This window comes from Micromesistius poutassou, assembly GCF_964030765.1.
Source record: "Micromesistius poutassou genome assembly, chromosome: 8".
In the NCBI taxonomy this organism is placed as follows: Eukaryota; Metazoa; Chordata; class Actinopteri; order Gadiformes; family Gadidae; genus Micromesistius; species Micromesistius poutassou.
Window position 1 is genome coordinate 17466462 of NC_140278.1, and position 25296 is coordinate 17491757.

The window sequence follows — 25296 nt, forward strand, 5'->3', positions numbered from 1 at the left end:
GCCGTTAGATTGCATGGGCTGCATTTAGTTAATGTGTTTTCCAACCAATGATATACCCTTTTCTTTCACTCGTGCATAGCCTACTATTTGGTCACTGGTTCTGTCACTCTTCCAAGTGCTTTCATCAATTGGTTTATTGTTTACAGAGAGCTGAGTTCAAATTCAAAATGTGCCCTTAACCAGTGATAAACAGCAGACGACCACCCACTACAAAGACCATGCTGCTTCGCTCCTTGGGAAGTCAGTCAAGGAAACTGGTCTTTTCATTGGTTAATAAAAAAAATAGTGAGAATGGTCTCCGCCTCCACCTCGCCGTTTTCGTACCCCGCGGAAGTTGGATCACGGACCCAATGTGAGTAAATAATTAGTAATAGTGTGGGATGATCGATGTTTAAGGAGCTTAATGTTTTCCCATATGCTTGTGGTTATTGGAGTAAAATTATTGTAGTCAATATCTATAGAAGGTATTGCAGGTGGTAACTTTATACTATTGTAATTTTAACGCGCTAGCTAGCTAGCTGGTTAGCATTGTCCTTTGCAGAGCAATAGGGTTCAATACGACAATGAACGGTGTGCTCATGCATGGGGTATGACAACAATTCAAAACCAAAACGAGTCTGTTGAGTATATCATTAGATATATTGTGCATAGTTTCGGATACACTTGTTTGCGTAAGTAGCGTAAGCGCGTATAACATCCACGCAAACCCATACCTAAACGTTGGTCATTATCGATTCGTAGATTGGTAATTACACATGTTGGGATTGCTGACAGTAAAAACAGTAGAGGTCCACGGTTAACGTTTTGTCGTGCATTGTCATATAGTCATTCCCCAAAGCATCAAAAAGTATTACACAGTTACTACGTTCTGTTCTCGTGTGTAGTGTCCTCCTAGGGTTGATCACAGTCACTTTACTTTTCACAGTTCAGTCCGTGTGTACACCCACAGCCGACATGCTGCAGTGCGGGATGTCAGAACGGGACAAGCGGGCTCTCCGTAAGCTGTCTGCGGTTCTCTGCAAGCAAATGGTGGTAGATGCGCAACTTGTCCAGTCTCTACAGGCGGACGAAATCCTTAACGATGAAATGGCGGAGAGCATTCTGGTACGTGAATGGCGCGAATGAGTAAGTTGTGAATGCTTACTTCATATTTTGTTCTAATTAATATTGCAATTCATTCATTTTTATCATACTCCAGAACGGGGAAACCTCTGGAAAGAAAAACTGGCGGTTGCTTTTCCTTCTACCCAAGCGGGGCCCCAGTGCGTTCAGCAGCTTCTGCTCAGCACTACGAGACACGCAGCAGCACCACTTGTGTGACCTGATAGAGAAATATAGCACAGACGTAAGAATCGGCATGATGACGATCACAATACTGTACACGAGTATATGAGTATATGCATTATAAACCTATTAGCATCCATGACACATTCGACTGTTGTTCCTTATAGAATTCGCAACTTCAGCCAGAACGAGATACACCAGTGTTGAACACTTACGTAGAGAACATAAGTGAGGTGAGTGTCAATCAAGTCTTATCAATATTGGACAATAACTACTGTTATCAATGTTATAACAAAACAACTAAACCAAACCATGTAAAACATAGATATAGATACCGGTTGCCAAGGTTGGAAATTGGCTATATCAATTTAAATCAAGGAAGATGTAATATAATAGTATTTAAGTAAGTAGACCTTGTGGTCCAGGTCACTTACCCTGCAGATAGACAGTGACAGGGATGGCACATCCTACATCCTACAGCCTATCCCAGCCTCAGATGGCTTCCTGCTCTTAGATACAAACTCAGAGAGAAAGGGGGTGAAGGGACAGAGGTGACCAGAAGCAGCCTCTTAACACCTAATATTTAATATCAACATTTATGCAAATGAAAGGTCACTTATACTAGGATGCTACACAAGTTAGAGGCTCTGCATTTTTCCTATAAACATTTTCCACTGACCCCCCCCATGCTTTAAATAACAAATGCCTGATGTTCAGTTGCAGAGGTTTGTCGAGTCCCCTCTTCCACATCCCACTCAAGAGGCCATAGCAGCTAAGAGACAACGGACACACGGTGAGTGTAGCCTGCAATACCAATGCTTCTATACCTTCAACAATATTATCCCCCTCAACCGCTTTGCTCACTATATCATTTTTGTTTCTGTGGCAACAAAAGGGTAGAGAGATTTTGTCGTTTTATTTGAATCGAGAAACCATTTGAGTTGTGGTTGAGTGGAAGTGGAATGGCGGTTGACATTTACAGTGCCTTGCACCACGCCCCAGCGGAGATACCCTGACCTTGCTGGGGTTTTCTCTAGCAGTCGTAAACTAGAACATTTTTGAAAAAAGGAACACAGGGTTTGAGTCAGTGGTTTGAGAACATTGTTTTGCAAATTGGAATGGAGTCACTCAATTCACACTACATTCCTCTTTACTGGTTAATAACATAACAAAACAACAAAAACATTTAATCTTTGTTTTCTTGTGCATTAAACCATACTAAAATGTTTTCCATACATTTAGTTCAACTTGTTAATCAGATAACAAGATACTATACTATTAGTAATCAGATACTAATCATATGTAGTACTGTTACAATCTTATCAGTAGGACCAGTGGTTGCAATGGCTCTGACTGTGTGTTTATGTTTGTTTCAGATTCCATGGAAACAAGTCTGGATACCGACTGCCCCATTACCACCCCAGTGCTTCCATGCACCCAAGATTTCTACCTGACTCACTGCAAACAGGTGAAGTACATTAAACCTGAGCTGGGGTGGAATGGGAAGGCGGGGTTTAGCGTTCCGTTTTCCACCTATCATGAGCCAGGACAGTTTTATATCAAACACAACCCTACTTTATTTGAAGCTCAATGGTTGGACATGTTCAATGAGTGGGTGGGGGCTGTACTCTTACGGGGAAACAGTTAATGTTAGACTTTTAGTTGATGGTCATTGAAAAGGCAAATGAAATGAATGACAAATGAAATGAATACCAGTTGTAATTATTATTACTTATTAATCAAATTAAAATAATACAATGATTTGCAAATTCATTAAAATATCAGGCAAAATAACATTAGTGTCATTCGCCTACATGAATTCATTGCAAACAGTATCATCTGACTGAAGCCCAACACACACTGCCGGCGCAGCGCAAAAAAGAACACTCCCATTATTTCTAGGGATGTGAATAACTCAAATTTTCATGGTCGAATAATCATTGGGTGGTATGAACGAATAATTACGATTACTCGATGTGTGCCAACATTCACAAAGGCAGCCATGAATCATCGGCAAGAAATCACTCAATATCTTAAACGCAAATAAACTTTAACAGTGATCAGTGTTTGTGTTGTATGCATATATATTAATATTTATGTTTGTGTATTGTATATATTGTTTTTCTGTACATGATTAATAATAATAAAAAAAACTAATAGTTCTACAGAACCAACATTAGTTCTGTCCGTTAATTCTTTGAATGGGAAAAAAAGTTAACTGTCCAAATGTTAAAAATCGGCTTTGACCCTCGGGAACGAATAAAATAATCGAATATTCTGACCATCCCTAATTCCCCTAATGTTCTATTCCCTAGCGTTGCCACACATGAAAAGGCGCTTTTTTTTTTTTAAAGCAATTTCGTACATCCCGGCTTGATACAAGGTCCTGTACATATGGAGATTGTTGATAGAGTAGATGAATAATTCCACAATGCAAAATGAATGAGCAATGACAGTAAATGTAGTGACTAAACCGCAAACAAAGTGTCCGACAGGACATAAGTAACTATTAATTAATGTGAATATCATTGTAAGCACAAACAGAGGATCATGGGCATCAGGGCCATATATGTAGTCATAAAACAACTTGTATAATGTAATGGTAGCCTATACGACTATGTTTGTTGATCTGCTGCTTTCAAAACATAACCACAACGGTGCTGCAGTGCAACGCTTCCTATTGTTGCTAGAGGCGTCGTTTAACGTGCGGAAACTGCGCTTCGCCGGCGGTGTCCGGCTTTATAACCTGTGAACAACAAAAAACTTACATTGCCAGTTTTGGGCTCCTTTCAATGTCCCTGTGCTTAACACCCCTCTCTCTCTCCCATGCGGCAGTCTTACAGGATGTCTTCATCACCGAGAGGCTGTGCCTTAGTGATCAGTAACTTGACCTTCGACCCCTGCACCGCCCCTGACCTCGACCACAGGAAGGGCGGTGAGGTGGACGAGGAGGTTCTCCGGAAGGTCTTCACAGAGCTGGACTTTGTGGTCTCCGTGCACCGGAACCTCACCGCTCAGGTCAGACCCACACACCTAGTGCAGTCATGATAATAAGGATCATAAGAGTCATAATAATAATACAGGACATCTTTAATCACCAATGTCTGTTATTGTCAGGGTTTTTCTGTCCTGAGTCCAACATTGTAATATGGATCCCTGATATTCTTTAACCGGCCTATGCCGGATACATTTGAACATTTGGCAGGGAAAAGAAAACATCAGGGTACCATATTAAAACAACTGCTTGGCCTGGGGCAGGTGTTAACTGTGGACCCTGCCCATGTTAGAAGTGTGGAAGTGGATGAGGTGTCATATCCCCCCAACACATACACTCTGTTTAAAGCGCTCTGGGTGTCCTGAAAAGTGCTACATAAATTCAAGCCATTATTATTATTGTTATATTAAGCCAGGCCAAAAGCTGGCGAAAGAGAGCAGTGAAAGGAGGGGTCAGTGTAACGAGTGCAGGCATGAACCACTTGACCTCCAGAGGACCTTCACGCCTCGTTGCGACACGTTGCCTCTTCAACATACACTTCACAGTGGGCACCCCAGCCTATTTTAGACCAGGTGCTAACGAAAAAGTCGTTTGCATGGCAGTCGTAGCCTGGTTTGCATATGCTGCCAGGTGCTTTACGCCGGCCTCCTTGTGATACATGGGTGTGAAAGTGCTGTTCAAGCAAACCACACATGACAACACACGAAGGACCCTGATCATCTACATGAAAGCAGCAGTGTGAGCCCACAGTGTCTCGCTCAGTGTGACCTTGAGTCAGTCTGGCTGCACTGTTGCTTTTGTTGGTGGTCTCTTACCAGTGGACTGCCCCCTTTCAGCTTGTACTAGAATTGCAACTCTTGGATCACATCAACACCTCTCTATAACCTTAAATTCTCTCTCTCCCTCTCTCTCTCTGTATGCTCATGGTTTGATAACCTCTCTCCACCCTCCCTCTCTCCCTCTTGTCTCCAGGCTATGCAGAAGTGCATTGAGCAGTTCTGCCGGCTTCCAGAGCACAGGACGGCAGACAGCTGTGTGGTGTGTCTGCTGTCCCACGGCGTGGATGGAGCTGTGTACAGCACAGACGGAGAGCTACTCCAGGTGTGTGTGTGTGTGTGTGTGTGTGTGTGTGTGTGTGTGTGTGTGTGTGTGTGTGTGTGTGTGTGTGTGTGTGTGTTTCGTATGGTAAAGCAGTAGGGGTGTGCGATATGAAGATCTTAGATCGGGAACGATGAAATGTCTGCAGGACCTGCCCTTACAGAGAGGTCGTCGTCAGCACTGTGCTACAGTACATATTCTATCAGTTACCGTTCTATGGCTCGTACACGCATCCAAAGTGGTTTTCTCAGCCAAATCTTAAAGCACACATTCTTCAGTAAGTCTTATTACCTTCAAGAAGGGTTAGGCTTTTGTGTGGATGGTGCTATAAGCTTCGTCTGAGCAGCAGCTTATTTTTGGTATCGGCCGATTTTTTTCGCTGATTTATTTATTATTATTATTATTATTTTGTTTTTGCCGGCATGATTTACAGACAGTCCAATAAATGTTCCTTTTTTAAATTGAGACTTGTAGCATTTGTTGTCATTTTTATGATGTCAGTTGAGGGAGCAAAAGCAGTATCGGCTCCAAATATTGGCTCAAGTAAATGACACAATGATGATGATAACAAATGCTACAAGTCTCAATTTAAAAAAGGAACATTTATTGAAAAAAAAATCCATATTGGTCGATCCCTGTTTAGATCATATTTCGAAGCCATTGTTTCCTACAATTGTCGACAGGCGAGGCGCTGTAATAAGTATAAAACATTGATGAAATGAAACAGTTGCCCGTGTGTAGACGCACAGAGTGCAATAAGGCCATCCTAAGCAGTGACCGAGAGGCGGGCCAAGCCTCCGTGGGTCAGCAGTGTTAACGGCTGGGACCTGACTTGGCCCACGGCTTGTCCCATTGGTTCCTTGTTTAAGATCACTTACTACTTAGTGTGAATATGTAGAGTAAACATGCACATCACATGTTGGAGACTAAAAATTTTACCGTTGTGTAGTTCCCCCCATCTAAAACTTTTTAGATTAGATAGGCTATCATTCATGTCATTTGTTAAAGATTGCAATGTCATTCATCAGATATTAGTGCGTGACATGTAAGAATATCTATTTCCATACACAGACAATTTAGCTTTCTGACCTATCACGGCATCTCATACCTGACTCTTTTGGTGAATCAATCTAGCCTATCTATCACATATATTTAAGGCCATCTTTTTTTAAGTAAGGAAATAAGTTTGGTTATACTGTGACTTGCAAACATGAAATACAATTGAGATAATATCATTGAGCGTGATCCTACCTCAAAGAAATCGTGATAGGACATTTTTTTCCCCACCCCTATAAATCTGTTTCAAATCTCATGATCTGTGTGTGTATGTGTGTCTGTGTCTGTGGGTGTGTTTTGACCTTGAACAGTGTTGATTCTGATGACATCCTATGTGTGTGTGTGTGTGTGTGTGTGTGTGTATGTGTGTGTGTGGATGTGTTTGTCTGTGTGTATATTTTTCTGTGCGTGAGTGTTTCCGTGTATGTGTACTGTTGACCTGTGTGTGTGTGTCTGTGTGTGTGTGTGTGTGTTAGTGGGTATTTGAGTGTCGCCGTATGTGTGTGTGTGTGTGTGTGTGTGTGTGTGTGTGTGTGTGTGTGTGTGTGTGTGTGTGTGTGTGTGTGAGTGAGTGTCGCTGCGTGTGTGTGTTTGTGGACGTGTGTGCCTGTGTGTATTCTCATTTGCACTACGTACACAAGAGGAAAGAGAGGACCGCCATTCATGTGTGTAATTGTGTCCCGGGGCGTGTTTCAGCTGGACTGGGTGTTTGAGGCGTTCGACAACTCCCACTGCCCGCTCCTGCAGAACAAACCCAAGATGTTCTTCGTCCAGGCCTGCAGAGGGGGTAAGGGCCTGGTCCATTACCCTCTGTCCTCCAGAGTTACCACTGTGGTCTGGTGAGGAGCTCAGCCACCATGTGCTCTCCTTGTCCAGCCAACTCCCTGTCCCTGAATGTCATGTTCAACGTTTTATTCATTTATTTCAAAGGAAAATATTTGTAGTGTTCTATGGTAATTGTAGATATGTATTGAAAAAAATAATGTCATCATGTTTTTCTTAGCATATTATCCTACATGATGCACTTGATGATTGAGTAACAGTTAATGATTTGCGGAGGTCTGGCTACAACCTCCAACCAGTCTCCTCCGGTCCAGTGTGATGTGGTGATGAGACCACATCACGCATTTCTGTTACTTTTTACTTATTTTTCTTGCTTATTTTTACTTATTTAATATATATTTTTATATCTATTTACCTTATATTGTATTGTTGCTGCTGTGTGTGTGTGTGTTGAGGTACCTAGCATAAGAATTCTACTCTTGTGTACATTAAGAATGTAATAAAAGCAATTCTGAATCTGAAACTGAAAATCTGAATCACGTCTATCACCGCTAACACAACGCCTTCAATGTCTTCCAGAGGAGATGGACTGTGGGGTGGTGCAGACGGACGGGCCGGAGAGGACGGGCTCCCCCAGCTGTGAGCAGAGGGACGCCGGGCGGGAGGGAGAGGGAGACCCTGGCTCCAGACGGCCCGTGTCGCTGGGCAGGCCCAGGATCAAGCTGCCCCAGCGCTCAGACATGATCTGTGGCTTTGCCTCGCTGAAAGGTCAGAGACTCAGTGAGTGCAGCCGTATGCCTCCTTTTACCCTCTAAACACCGTGCTGCTTCCTTAGGGAACACACAGATTTACTTCGCGGCCAACCGGTGGAGAGTTCATTCATGTTTTCCACATTCCTCCCCTATCCTATCACAAGCCTGAGGACGGGGAAACCAATTTCTGGGAGGTCTATCAGCGAGGTTCTTGAGCCACCAGTCAGTTGTAGGGATCGACCGATATGGATTTTTTTAGGGCCGATACAGATGCCGTTTTTTTTTCAGCCTTAGCCGATGACCGATACGCCGATACTGATTTTCTTGAGCTGATATTTGGAGCCGATACTGCTTTTGCTCCCTTGATTTACATCATAAAAATGACACAATGATGATAACAAATGTGACAAGTCTTAATTTAAAAAATGAATATTTATTGAACTGTCTGTAAATAAAAAGAATTGTCAAAAGAAATCGGCTGATGCCGATACACGTAAAAAACGCAAATATCGTCCGGCCGAAATATTGGTCGATCACTAGTTGTTCAGCAGAGGAGGAAACAGCTGTACCCTCGGCAGCAGGGCGTATCGTTAAGTTGACTCTGGCGTTTCCCAGTCTGAGTTTCTCTTGGGTTTGCCGACTTGAACTTTGGCACCAGATATTCAGCTCACATTATATCAACATTGTTATGATGAACCTGTGGATGATGTACATGCTAACTCAGGGGCATCAGGTTACCGCAACAGTTGGTTAAGCTCCAAACCGTTGTACCGCAGGCACTGCAGCCATGAGGAACACCAAGAGAGGGTCCTGGTTCATCCAGGAGCTCAACGCGGCCCTGCGGCTGCGCTCCCGGGACACCCACCTGGCCGACATCCTGGTGCAGGTAATCAGAGTACAACATCCTGTCTTTCCTGCCTTGTTTTCCATAGCATTGCCAAGTTTTGTGTGTTGTTTGCCTTGCTGTTTTTTTTACATGCCCTGTTGTTTGTTAACACTTAGAAAGGCACTCTAAAGTTTGCCTAATAATCATGCAAAATGGCTACGTTGTTTCAATCAGACTGTTTCATTCAGTCTGAAGAGCATTGTCAGCTGTTGTCGATTCATAATCCAATATAAATCTGACCCCAGAACCTGAATCGCAGCAATACATTTTGTATGAGTGGGTTGGGCTGGAACCAGTGATCACAAATAATGCAATGAGAAAAACTTTCACTTTGAGGTTTATAACGCGTGGACTTCCTTCCCCACTCCAGGTGAATGCACGCATAAAGGAGAGAGAGGGCTTTGCGCCGGGCACTCCCCACCACCGCTGTAAAGAGATGTCAGAGTTCACCAGCTCTCTATGCAATGACCTCTTCCTGTTCCCCAAGTACCAGCACCAGTTTTGACTTCAGATCTCGCACACACATACAGACGCACATGCACGCGCACATAAACACACACATACACACATACACAAACCAGAACATGCACACATCATTCCTTGTGTTCAGCACTCAGGCGCACACTGGTGCATTCCATCTCACTCTCTGCCACACTCTTTATTTCCACACGTCATTCTTACATTCCGCTGTAAAAGCACTTTTTAAGCCCATTCATTCACAGGATCGGTTCATTTCACTCACATTCAGGATTGTTTTGTTAATTTTCTGTTCGAACATCGGTTCCCCGTCCACCAACACACAAACATACACCCGAATCCTGGGGAGGAAAAGGAGGAAGCTTATGTTAATCTACATGTACTTTGACATGTTGTGGGATGGCATACGTGTTAGTGGTTGCATACAATTTGAGGCTGAACGTATTCAGTTGTGTTGCTTTCTATGCCAGTTATGGATTTTTTCGTGGGGGCTTATGATTCAGAGGTTGAGGTTTCATAGGTTTCTTTTAGCTATTTTTACATAGATCTATTTTTATCGCTTTATTTTTTATGAAACTGATTTTTATAGGGATTTCCATCTTTGCCATGTACATGTTTGTTTTTTTGTATGTTGTAAACATTTCTCCTACAGACAGGGGGCAGTATAGAATTATTGTCTGTGCCGCAGAAAATTAAACATTTCACCGCTCCTTTACTGCATATTGCCACTTAGGGAAATGTTGGTGGTGCGTCATTACCACCAGGCATTTGCTAATTACAAAGTTAAGAGAGCACAATTGACCAACACCATATCAACATCCCTTAGCACCACAATTGTTCCACACCTTGAATACATTCCCACTAGAGTGGTTAAGCTCCACGTGAACCAGAGACAACGACCTCCCTTTTGTAACTCCAGCTGACGGCCGCCTGGGGCCTCTGATGCCGTCAGGCGGCCCGTATCGAGAGCTCTGTTCGGGTCCCTGTCCCTGCTCTTCCCAACGTGGCGGCCGGGCGCCTTTGAGCTGTTATTGAGCTGTTATCTGTGAACATCCTCGCTAGGGTGGAAGCCACTCTAAGCCCCGTGCTGTCAAGTAGCCATCGAGCCCCCCCTCCCCACTCCGGTGGTCCGCCAGGGGAATGTGGTGCTAGTCGCGGGGGTCACGTATCTACATGTTGAACTTTGACCTTCACTCTTAACTCCCGACGCCTAATAGTATTTCTCCGCGCGTGGACCACCCCCTGGACCGCTATCTCCATGGATACAGTCACTACACTGTATGAGGTCCAGATTAATAAGAAAAAAGTATAATCGTTGTCTTCCTTTGTACAAAATCTATGCAGTTTTCAATAGCAGCTGGGCCTCTGAGGGGGTATCATATATTTTGTTTGCATATTTGACCACAGGGATTATACTATTCAGTGGGTCATCACTCATCAGGCTTCACTGAGAACACGGCCGCAGTTGGTTGTTTCTTTGAAAGAACGTGTGTTTCGTTATAAGGGTGTTAGAGTGAGAGAGGAGAGGCCGTGCCTGGCTAGGAACAGTATTGACTGTCAGATGTCCACAAACAAAATATGTATCAGGTGCTTTAGATATCTTCTTTTTTTATTTTTCTTACTACACTCGGCTCATAGAAGGAGTAGCTCCTGATTGGCCGTGGTTCCGGTCCAGTGTCCACTTGTGCTGGATGTAATGGACCAATCACCACACAGTACGGTCTCGTAGAGTGTGAGCAAGTAGTTAAGAATCAGATTCACTGCCAAGCTGTGGAGAGACACAGAGTAGGGGGGTGGGGATTGTATTTCTGTCAATCGCAATGACTGCCAAATGTATACAATAAACGCCGTCCTTTTTTCAAGCCAAAAGATTTGTTGTGTATTGTTTTATTAAAAAAGGTGTTTTTAGTGCATGACCATTCCATCTGTGTTCATTTTGTTTTCAATCCAAGAAGCGCTCAGCATAGCATACAGTTTGAGTGGAACGCTTGCAGCGGGGAACGGTAGGAACCTGATGTAACGACCCTTCTTGTTGCTGTGTTTGTGTGTGTTGTTCCTCCGTACAGCGTGTGCTTGTGGCGGGGGGGGGTCAGGGTTACGGGTTCCCAGGTATAGGATGACTGGATCCCACGCGTTGCTGCTGCCCCCCTGCTCTCGCTCTCTCGCTCTCTCTCTCTCTCTCTCTCTCGCTCTCTCTCTCTCTCTCTCTCTCTCTAGTGTGGTCGCTGCAAGCACTGAGCAGCGATCTCTCCCAGACAGCAGTGATAACGCTAACTGTGTATCAAATGGAGCCCCATCAGCTGTCCAGTCATTCTCCACTGTCACACACACACACACACACGCACACACACGCACACACACTCACTCTCAGACACACACACACACACACACACAGACACTCAGATGGACGCACGCACACAGAAGGACACACAGATTGGACACACACACAGAAGGACGCACACACACGCAGAAGGACACACACCCACACATACATACACAGACTGGCGCGCAGAGTGACACATTTCTCGCTGCCCTCCGGTGTGCGGTGAGATTAGGTTGTTATGCGTTGGCGTGTGGACCACAAAGCGGGGCAGGGTTTAGGGGATCTGTGTGTGTGAGTGTGTGTGCGTGTGTGTGGGCCTGTCATATCGGCTTGGAAGGCTGGACGGGAATAAAGGGGGGGTAAAAATGGGTTTGAGACAGTAAGAACAGTGTGGTCCAACGGGATGTAGCCACAGCAGGGAAGCAAAGCGTGGTCGGTGGGTATGGGGGTGTTTGCGTGTGTGTGTGTGTGTATGGCATTTTCCAATGTGCTTTCTAATGAGTTGCTGTGTTAAAGGGGATGCCACTCCGTTAATTACGCACAACTTCCCAACCCTTGACTAAGTCCCTTCTCATATGACCACTTAATGCGTGTGTGTGTGTGTGTGTGTGGAGTTACGGGGGGGGGGGGGGTGGGGGGTGTTAGCTACTGAAGCAGTCCAGCAACATGGGATTGCTATAGACGGTGCAAGACTCGGTGCACGGAAGATGAGTGCAGAGACAGAGATAGAGAGACACAGGGAACTCATTGAGCCGGTGGCTCAAGGCCGGTGGGCTTGCGTCATTGGCTGACGAGGTGAGAGCTGTCATAGGAGTGTCATGTGCATCTTCCTGATCACGTTGCAGGGGCAGCCCTGTTGGGGGGGGGGGGGGGGGGGGGGCCCTCCCCTCCCCTCCCCTCCCCTCACCCCCCCCTGTCCAAACAAGATCTCCCCATGCAAAAACACACATCTAACTGCCCCATCTAACACTGTGCGTGTGCGTGTGTGTGTGTGTGTGTGTGCGTGCGTGCATGTGTGTATGCCTGTGTGCGTGTGTGTGTGTGTGTTTTAAGGGTGTCTGCAATTCTAATAAAGGAAAGCAGTGCGTCCTTCACTGCCGCATCATATCACCGCTCTCTCCCCACCGTCCGGTGCTGTTTTTCTGTGTGTGTGTGTGTGTGTGTGTCTTCTCCTCTCCATACGTCCAGCGGAGGAAGCGAATGGCCTATAGCCTCGGGACCACCTGGCCCAGACCCACGCGCCGGAGAAGAGCCGCTGCGGGACTTTGACACAGACTGTGTGTGTGCGATTGGTGTATTTGCCAAGCATAACTAAAGCGGAGAGTGTGTGTGTGTGTGTGTGTGTGTCGGTGTGTCTGTGTGTGTGTGTGTGTCGGTGTGTCGGTGTGTGTGTGTCGGTGTCGGTGTGTCAGTGCTGCCCGAGCCGGTGGAAATGCTGGGGCGTCCTGCGGGGTTATTTTTGGGTCAGTGACAACGTGTCAATGGCTGCAGATGCGTCGCAAAGGAAGGCTCTGCGATACCAACAGACCTTGGTAGGCCCTTTCTCATCCTTCTCTCTGTCCACCTGTCTCGGTCCGCCGTCTTGCCTGGCTCTTTGTCACAATAACTGCTGTTTACGTGTGTCCCCTCCCCCCCCCCCCCCCTCCCCCCTTCCGCCTCTACCTGAATGTCAATGTGTTTCTCTACCTGCTGCTTAAGTCTCTTGACAACAGCCGGTTGCTCACCGGACTCTTCCGTATGATTATTTAGTTTGGGCCCCAGCGCGCCGTAGGTTTGTCAGATGTTTTGGATTGAGTTCATTGGATAGCGTGTGTCTTTCTTGTGTCCACACCGTGGGATGGCCTGGCCCGTGTGTTGGGGATTTATTTTTGCTTTGGGCCGAGGTAGACCCGGGGTTTCCACTATTGATCAACAACATCAGAAACGTGGTTCGCCTTCTCTCGCCACAACACACCACTTCTCCCTGCAGTTTGTGTACTCTATTTTATTCTATGAATACAATGAAACACAAGCATGAGAAAACAACAATTCTTATTAAGAGGCTCTCAAGTTTATGATCTATATTATTTTTCATAGTTTCTGACACGTGCGTATTCAATGCGCATGAGAGGAATACTTTTCGTTCCACCTGCTAGTTTGGTAGCGGAGTGAGACATCGTAACGCAATGTTCTCTTAACCTTTTTATCCGGGATCCTGTTTCCAGGCATGGAGGCTATGTGCTCACACTCCTGCGTTATGTTGTTCCCATCACTTTACTGACATACGGTGGTATGTTTCGCTGGCCAAATATGTCTTTTCTCTCTCTCTCGCCGTCGCCGGCCACATAACCGTGGTTGTTTTCAAGCGTTGGTCGGATATAAATACCGATAAACACGAAACCTGAGCAGACAGGTCCCACCGATGTGTGGAGGCAGATGAAGTCATGTCACCGTATCCAAGCGTTCATCTGTTTTAATGTTCATCCTGGGGTCGGCTCTCGCTGTGGGGCGACCGCTGGAGTTTCACGTCCTTTTCAACGCTTTGGTCTATTCTTACCACCCACTACGTCGGCACTAATGCCAGGAAGGACTTTTCTTTTTTATTCTTCTAACCGGGTGATGGGTGAAGCACCTCTGTCAACATCATGTCAACACAATGCTGAAGAACCGGATGTTGAAAAAAAATAATCAGTTGCCATCCTCCCTAAATTTATTCTTCTTCAAGAAAGAGAGAGATATGGAAAACTTAAACATTGGTGTAGAAGGTAATAGGCTTAAGAGAGTGTGTGTGTGTGTGTGTGTGTGTGTGTGTGTGTGTGTGTGTGTGTGTATGTGCGCGCACGTGTGTGTGTGTGTGTGTGTGTGTGTGTGTGGTGCTCCGGAGAAGACGTGATGAGCATGTGAGAGGAGCTGCAGGAGGAGAGGTGAGAGAGTGTCAATACCATTCCTTTCAGTGTCTCTGGATGCGTGCCCAAGGCAACCTCCTAAACCCCAGCCCGGTCCCTGCCTCCCGAGAGGTGCAGGTCAGATATAAATAAGAAGCATCCATTAATCACACTAGCCACAGGCCCGGACCCAGTGCTGTCAGTGCGTTGATGAAGAAGATGACTAGGGTGTGTGTGTGTGTGTGTGTGTGTGTGTGTGTGTGTGTGTGTGTGTGTGCGCACGTGTGTGCGCATGCGTGCGTGCCTGTGTGTTTGAGCATGTTTGAGGTGTGTACGGATGTGCATGCATCCGTACACACCTCAAACACGCTTGAAGTAAAGCGTATGGATGTGTGTGTGTGTGTGGTTGGTTGTTTATTAGCATGTAGGGCTAGGCTGTCCTAGCGCTGGAACGAGGTGTCCTCCTGGCGCCAGGTTAGCTGTCAACGAACTGACCGCTCCTAGTGTGTGTGTGTGTGTGTGTGTGTGTGCATGTGCATGTGCGTGTGCGAGTGCGTGTGTGTGTGTGTGTGTGCACGCAGAGCAGAATCCACATTCCTACATCCTGTTGTGATTGGTTCATGGTTGGCTGTTTATTAGCATGAAGGGCTAGACTGTGCTAGTGCTCAAACGAGGCCTGCTGACGCCAGGTTAACTGTCAACGAACTGACCGCTCCCTGATGGATATCTGTCTCTCCCTGTCCCCTGCATGTGGACTGCCTGGTCGGAGACAGAACCGTACAATAACAACACAGCCTGTTTGGATCTACTTGGACTTTCATCTTTTTGCCTATTTTAAATAATAAACACTCATTGAGTCCCCTTGCCAATTTGATGATTATGCATTAATGGATGTATTGAAATTCTAATTCTAACGTAATTTATGCAATCCAATCTAATTCCCGCAGAATACGGCCCCCCGGAGCCCAAAGTCTGCATTACCGTGCCAATAACACACTTGATGGGGAAGTCTGTGTTGTTAGTTTTATGGCCGTTGTGTTTATCCCATCCAGGTCATGTCCAGGTCACACAGCTGTATTTGACCCCTCACAGACAGGAAATGACCTCTGTGGTTTAACGTCATGTTGACAAACTAGTGAAAGCAGTTAGGAACACATCTATGCGACTGTGTGTGTGTGTGTGTACATTTATCAGTGTCTTCTTAGATGTGTCGTGTGGTGGCTTAGTCAGAAGCCGGTATGGGCGAGGAGATGAGTAGAAGGAAATCTGTTAGAATGTCTACGGAGGTGAATCTGATCTTTGAGCTCTCACGTTTTACAGCCTAATAAAATGGGCTTGCTATTGCACACAGGAATGCCTGGGCTGTAAAACCACTAAACCATTTACTTACTTAATATCACGGCCGCACTCTTTTCTGTACACCGTTTCTATAGATATGATTGATAATGATGAATGATGAGCTAATCGATCAATGGTTTCCATGAATGGACAGCAGGGCTGGTTGGTATTGCAATAGGGTATCGCTGTTGTCCTATTATGTAAAGGTTAAACTCCTCCATCTGTCTGCAGCGCAAGGCTCCTGGGAGAGATGACCCGATAGAGAGACAAACAGAATGAGAGAGAGAGAGAGAGAAAGAGAGAGAGAGGTGTGGAGAAGTGTGTCAGTGACCATTGGGGCACACTGGTGCTAAAATTATCCTCGAGTAAGGTTTCACCTCCGGGGAGGCGGGGGGGCGGGCAGTCAGATGGACAGCGTCCAAGCCCCCTCCCCCCTACCCCCCCGTAGGGGGTAGGGGGCTGGGGGGCTGGGGGGTGGCGAGAGAAAGTTTCAGGGGAAAGAGTGAGAGAAAGGTGGTAAGGTAAACACACATAGGTCAAAGGGGAGATTCATTGAGAAAGGTGGTGGGTGGTGCGAGCTGTCATTGGTGGACAGTTGCAGAGGAGGAACTTGTGCCCCGACTAGACGCTCGTAATTCAATGTATTTACAATTTATATTTGTAGCTTTCGTTTCACATCCGGTTTGAGTTGCACTGTTCCTCATTTAAGAATGATTTGACCTTTTAGGCCAAGGCTGAGTTGAAACTATATTCTGTTTATCCGTGAACCAACCAAGGAACCGTTTCAACTCTCAAACGCGGAGTGAAACCAGCATAATGGGTTTCCTGGGTTTTAAAGCCCAGGGAGCATGCAGGACAGGTGATCCACAAGGGTCAAGTTGCGTTTTGAATGTTAAATCATTAAATCCTAACGGCTCGTTGCTAAACCCGTATCATGTATCATAGATACGGACGTATCCACCCTCCTTCAATAACCGCCCTGATCCCTGAACTGGGAGTCTGGAATCTGCTGGGTTCGCTGACTGGCGGGCCCGGAGAATCCACAGCACAGAATTAAGAGCTGCTGACAACTTATTGTCAAGCTTCAAGTGTCTGCATTAACCTCCTGTCCTTTCCCTTCCGTCCCACTCTTATATGCGTGTGTGTGTGTGTGTGTGTGTGTGTGTGTGTGCATGCCAATATATATATAAATATATATATATATATATATATATATATATATATATACAGTATGTGTGTGAGTATGTATATACATGTGTGTGTGAATGTGTGTAAATTCAAGCAGTATATTACAGTAGTCATACCTGTCAGTCACTAGGAACCCTTGAGCAGGCAGGAACAGTGTGCCTAGGTCACATTGAAAGATTCCGAAAGACAAGGCAGAGAGAGAGAGAGAGAGAGAGAGAGAGAGAGAGAGAGAGAGAGAGAGAGAGAGAGAGAGAGAGGGGGGGGGGGGGGGGGAGAATAGAGAGAGAGAGAGAGAGAGAGAGAGAGAGAGAGAGAGAGGGGGGAGAGAATAGAGAGAGAGGGGGGGAGAATAGAGAGAGAGGGAGAGAATAGAGAGAGAGAGAGAGAGAGAGAGAGAGAGAGAGAGAGTATATTAGGAGGGATATTTGGAAGAAAATGGGAAAGAAAAGAGAACGGCCTAGGAAAGATGAGAGAACGCATCAACACTTTTGAGACAGTTTTGAATATAGACCAGATTCTGGTAAGGTATGAACAGTTATTCTTGTATATGTACTGTACAAAGTAGGACACAGGTGCCTCTGCATTTCTGTAATATATAAAAGATGTATATGCACACTACCATTCAAAAGTTTGGGGTCACGCAGACAATTTCATGTTTTCAACAGTTTTCCACTGTGCTAACATAATTAGGGGATATAAGTAAAGGGTTAAATAAAGGGTTTTCTAATCATCAATTATCCTTTTAACATGATTAGCTAAACAATGTACAATTGGAACACAGGAGTGATGGTTGCGGGGAATTGGCCTCTGTACACCTATGTAGATATTCTATTAAAAATTCAGACTTTTCTGATTATTTTAATGTTATCTACATAAAAAAAATAAGGACATTTCTGTGACACCAAACTTTTGAACGGTAGTGTATATCTATCATTATATACAGTAAGTTTAATTAATTTAGTTGAATTCATTTACTTTCTTTTTAAGATTGATATAGACTTTGTAAAGATATTGATTGATCCAGACAGATAGATAAAAGTGAGAAAAAATTATAAAACTATAAATTACAAAAAAATATATAATGGTCTCCATAGCAGTCACACAGCCAGTGGCTTCGTCCACCCAATAGGGTCAAAGTGAAAGCGTAACGCTACCCTGTTTCTTGTGCCCCTGGTGCTGTGGACGTGGGGCATCAACGAGATCATGAGCAGTGTTTGGGGAGGAACTGGTTCAAAGAGCTGTGTTGGTACCAGTGTGTTGGTTTCAGTATTAATGACAGTGTTTTGTCAGTATTAATGACGGTGGACAGCGTCATTAATGTGTTTTGGAAACCTGCAGCTGTTTGTTTGTGTATGTGTTGGGGTGGGGGTCCTAATGGATTATTTCGGGGTTTTCCTCGAACTCCATGTTTAAGCATTAACCTTGGCTGCAGGATTACACTGTTAAATGGCTTGCACACACACACACACACACACACACACACACACACACACACGTTGACATGCATCCACACACACACACACACACACACACACACACACACACACACACACACACTCACGCACACATGTTGACCACAAAACACAGGCATTTTTTGCTCTCTTGATTTCATAATGGACAAAGGACTGTGTTATTATTTTTTTAATTAACTCTAAATGCCACACTGCCCTTCTGCATCTCTCTCTCTCTCTCTCTCTGTTTGGGGAGGAACTGGTTCAAAGAGCTGTGTTGGTACCAGTATGTTGGTTTCCGTATTAATGACAGTGTTTTATCAGTATTAATGACGGTGGACAGCGTCATTAATGTGTTTTGGAAACCTGCAGCTGTTAGTTTGTGTATGTGTTGGGGTGGAGGTCCTAAAGGATTTTTTTCGGGGTTTTCCTCTCTGACAGGGTCTTATTCTATCCATCTGTCCATCAGTCAGGGGAGTCATGTTTAATCATTAACCTTGGCTGCAGAATTACACTGTTAAAAGGCTTGCACACACACACACACACGCACGCACGCACGCACGCACGCACGCACGCACGCACGCACGCACACACACACACACACACACACACACACACACACACACACACACACACACACACACACACACGTTGACATGCATCCACACACACACACACACACACACACACACACACACACACACACACACACACACGTTGACATGCTTGCACACAAGCCCCCCCCCACACACACACACACACACACACACACACACACACACACACACACACACACACACACACACACACGCACACACACACACTCACACACACACACACACACACACACACATGTCGACCACAAAACACAGGCCTTTTTTGCTCTCTTGATTTCATAATGGACAAAGGAATGTGTTATTATTTTTTTTAATTAACTCTCAATGCCACACTGTCCTTCACCTTCTGCATCTGTTACCAGCTCTCTCTCTCTCTCTCTCTCTCTCTCTCTGTCTCTCTCTCTCTCTTGCTCTCTCTCTCTCTCTCTCTCTCTGTCTCTCCCTCACTCTATCTTAATCTCTCTCAGTCCTCCATTCTCTCCCTCTCTTAGACTATATCTCAGGCTTAAGAGCCTTTGTATTTCCTGGTGTATTTGTCACACAGTGTACTGCATTGTACAGTTTGACCTAGCAGAATAAGTCTTTCTGTGTGTTTTTTTTAATTTCACATTCATTTAATTTACATTTTTGGATCAAATCATTCGTTTCAATAGCGTACTCTTAAAATGAGCACAATTTAACAACCGTACTTACCGCATATTAAACAACAAATGCCAGCTTTGTTTACTGGTTTGGAAGTGGTGTTATCGGAAATGGTATTATCTGAAGCAATGATTACTGTTTGTAGTAAGCCTCGCCTGGACTGGCGATGATGATGTGTGTTCACACAGACGCTAGGATACCATCTAAACTGCTCTGTTTCCTGGATAATGGTCATTAAAAACAATGGATAATGATGAGATAAAATACAACTTTATTACTCCCCGAAGGCAAATTCAGGAAACAGTGCAAAGCAAAAAACTAAAAGAGAAGATAAAATATAAATAAGAATAAGAATCCAAATCGGAAGATCTATACATATAGATAGGTGTATACGTGCAATTTATATGCATTACATTTTGTATTTTATATGTTTTGTATTATAAAATATTGTATAGATAAAGTATTGACGTAATAGGATGATGATTACCGATGCATAATAATTCATAATTGAAATGAATCCAGTCCATGGCGGAAGGTGTTGGGATGTGTAAGACAATCAAAAGCCTGTGTGAAGGGTGGTGATGAAGGGAAAGCCTTGTGAAAGAGGTGGTAACCCACGGGGCTGAGGATGGACCGCTACAACGACCACACACAGCCGTGCGGCGTGTGTAAAAGCTTAGCTAAATGAACGTCACTGACGTCTCGGCCCGTAGCCGTTCCCTGAGTAATGGACTCGGGCCTACAGGGTGACACCGGGCAAACAGCGGCTGAGAGATGAGCGTGGAGCAATGCGGTGGGAATGTATCAAGGATTTTCAATGTCTCTCTCACGCTGTCCACCGCCACTGGCCCCTCTAATCACTCTCTGTGATCAATCTGCAGGCACTTTAACAGCTCACTCTGGGTGCTGTGTTAGGTTTTGTCGTCTAGCGCTGGGCTGTTGAGAGGCATTCATTATAAGAGAGAAAGGTGCTAAAGGAAACACAATGTTAGAGATACCTCGTGAGGAACAGGTAAAGGCAGAATTTGTTGGATTTGTTTAGGTTTTTGCCTGCCAGGTTTAATGATTTTATACTATATTTACTTAATTAAGTTAGTTAATATGAATGTTTGATTGTAGGTTGTATGTGGTTTAAGACACTTCAGATGCTTTTAAATAACATTTAATATGATATAATAATTTAAATATGTGTCTCAAATGTTGAAAAGTGTAATGTGTTTGTGTGTGTGTGTGTGTGTGTGTGTGTTTAAAAATATACAAATGAAGGAAAATATTGTATTATATACTTAATACTTGATCAATAATACTAATACTGTGGCTATGACAGCTAATTCACACCCAACATTATTTTGATAAACTGTTATTAGAAATATTCTTTATTATCTTTTTATTAACATTTTTCATAATAATAATAATGTATTATTGTTATAATGATGATTCTATTCCAAATAACAAATGACGTGTGGTGAATAAACCATGCAAGCGGGACATCTGTAGTGTTGTGCACCGTGATTAGCAGGGCTGAGGCCTGCTGATGGAGTCCAAGACTCTTTATGAGCCCTTGACAGGGTGAATGCAAAGCACCTGCTCTGGGTCCAAGTATTAATTATACACCTCTATATTGGTCGGCTCGCCACGTGACTGCACTTCTTCAATCGGGCCAACTGTGTATGCTATAGCTGCAGGGAGCTCTGTTACACCACATATATACCGTCAAGAGTCTTCTCAGGACAATCCTTTACATTAGGGTTAGGGTTAGTGTCAACGTTTTGGGTGGGTCAAAATACATCGCAACAAATGTGCAATAATCAAATTGTGTTTTTCAATTTATAACAAATACTACTGCTACAACTAACAACAACAACTACTACTACAAATAACGGTAATACATCACACGCAAATATCCTAATAATAATAATCATTAGTATTATTAATTATTATGATTATTATCTGTTTATTTTTTCATTACTATTATGATAAAAATTTATGATGAAAAGTTATCCTAAGAAAAACAAAATTTAAAAAATGTCAGAGTCAAAAATAAAAACAGTTAAGCTCAATGACTTCACGATAAAAACGACAATGAGTCAAGTGCAGCAATACAACTCCTCGGGTCATCGGAATGACTTAAACAACAGCAAGCTCTATTGACTCCCTATCCCTACGCCTCGACCTTCAGCCCATCAGAGACAGCCTCGGCTGGAAGGAGGAGCGCGGCGGGGCGGTGAGCGCCGGGGTAATGTGACCGTCTCCGTGAGTCAGGTGGCTGGTCTATAACTGGGATCCTGCGGGGTCTAATGTTCGCGGGGGACTGGTCTACCCTGTATGAGTTACCTCCGTGCCGCTCCGTGGTCGTGCTGGGAGGGGCATGTGATCCCGAGGGTTTGGGTTGCACTTTATATCTGCGGTGGACAGGCCGGGTCCTTCTGGGTTTATAGTAGGGCCGGCGTAGTGTAAGGGGAGCGCGGTGTAAGGTGAAGCACATCAGCTCGCCTCGGGAGTGCGCGTGCGAGTGTGTGTGTGTGTGTGTGTGCGTGCATGTCTACAAGGTGAGGATATCAGCTTGATTGTCAATTTGGGTATGCATGCACGTGGGTGTGAGAGCTAGTGAAAGTGTGTGTGTGTGTGTGTGAGCAGGAAAGGGAAGGTGTGGAATGTTCTCCGGTCCAGGATCCCTTCCTCTTGGCTACGTTGGCCTCCCTCCAGCCTCTGGCTCTTCCCAGGGAGGGGGTTTTTCCGATCTGTATGCCCGTTTTGTCTATTTCTGTCTGGCAGGGGATTCAGGTTGATGTGTATCCCTTACGCACACGCCGCACATTCCCTGTCTCTTTCTGCTGTGGCCCAAGACTCACAGGTTGCTCCACACAGTCTAGGTGGTCAGACGCTGACCTTTCCCCTCTCGCTCTCCATATCGCTAGCTCTCTCGCTCTCTTCTCTCTTTCTTTCGTTCTTTCGTTCTTTCTTTCTTTCTTTCTTTTTCTTGCTCTCCCTGCCTCCTGTCTCCACCTCTCTCTCCCTCTCTATATTGATCTATATTATACTCTCTCTCTTTCTTCCCACCTCTCTCTGGCTAAGTCTTGCTACAACACCCGCCCCCCCCACCGGCTCACTTTGCTTATCTCTCTTTTTCTCTTTCTATCTCTCTCCCTCTCTCTCCCATGTCCCATCTAATTGTTCTGTTAACATGTTAACATGATCTGCTCAAATTCATGACAATCCAAGTGCCGCTAACAGAAGCAAACATGCTTATGTCATCCTTCTGTGGTACGCTTCCAAACCCGGCGCAGCATCATGGGTAACGTAGTCTTCCCTCCCCTGCTCTGGTTGCAGCTGTACGGAGAGTACAGGGAACAATTGGGAAGCTTTGCCAGACGAGAGGCGGCACGCCTGCTGACAGAGAAACAATGGCGACAGGCGGGAGACGACTCCATGGAAACTGGACGCAAAGGCCACGGCCGGCGGCACCACGACCATCACCGCCACCGCCAGCAGCACCAGCCCCCCGCGCTGGAATCTCATCTGTCCCACACCTCCTCCTCTACCACCCAGAAGCCCCGGCCCTACTCCAAATGCCAAGGTGACTCACACAGCACGCTGTAGTGGTGGCCGTCCGTCCACGGTCAATCAGGAGTCTCTTGTCTACCATCAATACTCATACGTCCTCGTACCAGGGATTAAATGTCATGAATTGGAGCTGATTGTGAAGCAGCTCATTGTGCCCTGAATCCTGAAGAAGGAAGGCTACCAGGGAACGATGGTGCTCAGGTTTGGGCGGTGATAGATTCCCTTTAGGTTGGGTGGGTGTTAGAGAGACCCAAGGTTGGTGCTGAAGGTCACGGTGGGCGAGCTCTGGGGAGAACACACGCTGCAGAGAAGTGGACCTCGGCGCACGCAGTGAAAGATGATATTCAGTAAATAACCCAGGGATAATTCACAGGGATAAATCACTCAGGCTTAAGCCTGACTGCTAAAAAATGTCCACAGAGAAACACATCATTACCCAAACACATACTCACACACACACCCAAACACACACTGGGCACGCTCACTGGGCATACACACACAGACACACACTTAGAACACACACACACCACACACGCACAAACACAGACGTGTATGTATGTGTGTGTGTGTGTGTGTGTGTGTGTGCGCGTGTGTGTGTGCGCGCGTGTGCGTCTCGCAGACTGTTTGGCTCGTGTATGGCGGCAGATCGTCAAAAAGATGGGGGACGACTGGATCTTCCTGGTTCTGCTGGGCCTGACGATGGCGCTGGTCAGCTGGACCATGGACTACACCAGCGCCAAGAGCCTACAAGGTAGCCCACCGCGGTCTGTCATTAAGGCCAGGAGACTCAATCCAGGGTTTATTCAGGGAGGAACACATTTATAAGCATAAAGTGTGCTCCAATTACAATGCTACAATTTAGAAAATCACACCGCTAAGTTTAAATGCATTAAAGATACAAGACAGATAAAAAGTCAGATTATATTAAAGTAAAACATATGGTGGTTGAAATAATAATACATTTATATCAATGTATATATGAGTGTAAAAAGTCATCTGAGGTACATTTTGCAGTATGATTGGCATCATATTGGTTGCTGAATCTAGAATCTTCTGAAGGATTTCTCTTTAAGCTGCGGCACACAGTGAGTCAGAGAGAGAGAGGCATTCCCAAAGCTGGGAGCAAGGTCGTCTTTATTCAAGGGCAAGCAAACTGGATTATGTTTCCCTGGTAAAACATCGACTCCCTCTCCCCTGAGATTCATAACTCAATGTTTATAATTTGACTTTTAGAAACGATTAAAAGGCAAATGTACCTGCTTGTCCTAATAACAACGCGTCACCCATCTTCACCACCAACAACAAGGAGATAGAGTTGACTTCCATGTCCTTTCCCCCACAGAAAGGCTAGGCTGTAGGGAGAGTATTGCAGAAGGCCCTGGCGAACGATGATCCGATCAGTTCTACCTCCGAGAGACACACAGTTCTACCTCCTAAATGAATAATTTGTCCCCTCTTGGATGTACTAATGCATTACCGTCTGTCCCCCCTCTCCCGGCTGTGTGTGACCCCGCGGTGAACCCCCCCCCCCCCCCCCCCCCCCCCACCCAGCCTATAAGTGGGTCCACGGAGAGCGCGGGCAACGTGGCGCTGCAGTACCTGGCCTGGGTGTCCTACCCCATGATCCTCGTCACCTTTGCCTCGCTCTTCTGCCACCTGGTCGCCCCCCAGGCCATCGGTAGGACATCAAGCGTGGGGGGGGGGGTTTGGTCCTCGAGCCTAGAAATGCCCTGACCTGCTCATGAATGACCTGTAACTGAATTCAACCTGGGTGGCTCTGGATGAAAGAGTGAGTCTGCGATGGACTACAGGGTGGTATATAACAGTATATTGGTGGGTTCCTGATGCCTCGTACACCAACCGCACGGGTTGCACAAGTGGGGAATCTCCGAGCTTTCTTGCGGCCTTTCACGGCGGAACGCCCCCTATTGGTCGGCCCCACTCGGAAGTGAGTGAGGCTGTGAGGTCAGTGAGGCTG

The 25296-nt window shown here is 45.5% G+C and overlaps 2 protein-coding genes across 5 annotated transcripts in view; both read left to right on the top strand.

The window, feature by feature from the left end:
* Positions 1-314: 314 nt before the first annotated feature.
* Positions 315-11184, top strand: casp2 (caspase 2, apoptosis-related cysteine peptidase). Of its 4 annotated transcripts, none has more exons than XM_084471981.1 (12): positions 315-352; positions 926-1104; positions 1199-1345; positions 1452-1517; positions 2002-2077; positions 2661-2752; positions 4120-4302; positions 5252-5380; positions 7130-7220; positions 7796-7996; positions 8745-8854; positions 9225-11184. In XM_084471981.1, exons 2-12 carry the CDS (start codon positions 955-957, stop codon positions 9357-9359), a joined length of 1380 nt encoding a protein of 459 aa, XP_084328107.1. In that variant the 5' UTR covers positions 315-352; positions 926-954; the 3' UTR covers positions 9360-11184. The 4 variants fall into 4 exon arrangements, with proteins under 4 accessions (XP_084328107.1, XP_084328110.1, XP_084328109.1 ...); XM_084471984.1 differs by having other exon boundaries at positions 7796-7984; XM_084471983.1 differs by having other exon boundaries at positions 335-352; positions 950-1104.
* Positions 11185-12872: 1688 nt separating this feature from the next.
* LOC311351818 (chloride channel protein-like) overlaps positions 12873-25296 on the top strand; it is a 27274-nt gene continuing 14850 nt past the window's right edge. The window contains 5 exon segments of the mRNA XM_084471960.1: positions 12873-13186; positions 23085-23331; positions 23938-24069; positions 24870-24891; positions 24893-24996. Coding sequence (XP_084328086.1) covers positions 13136-13186; positions 23085-23331; positions 23938-24069; positions 24870-24891; positions 24893-24996 — 556 coding nt within the window. The 5' untranslated portion in view covers positions 12873-13135.

Coding starts and splice junctions, on each gene's coding strand:
- casp2 (XM_084471981.1), top strand. CDS start 955: ATGCTGCAGTGCGGGATGTCAGAACGGGACAAGCGGGCTCTCCGTAAG. Junction 1,346..1,451: donor TAGAGAAATATAGCACAGAC/GTAAGAATCGGC, acceptor TGTTCCTTATAG/AATTCGCAACTTCAGCCAGA. Junction 4,303..5,251: donor ACCGGAACCTCACCGCTCAG/GTCAGACCCACA, acceptor TCTTGTCTCCAG/GCTATGCAGAAGTGCATTGA.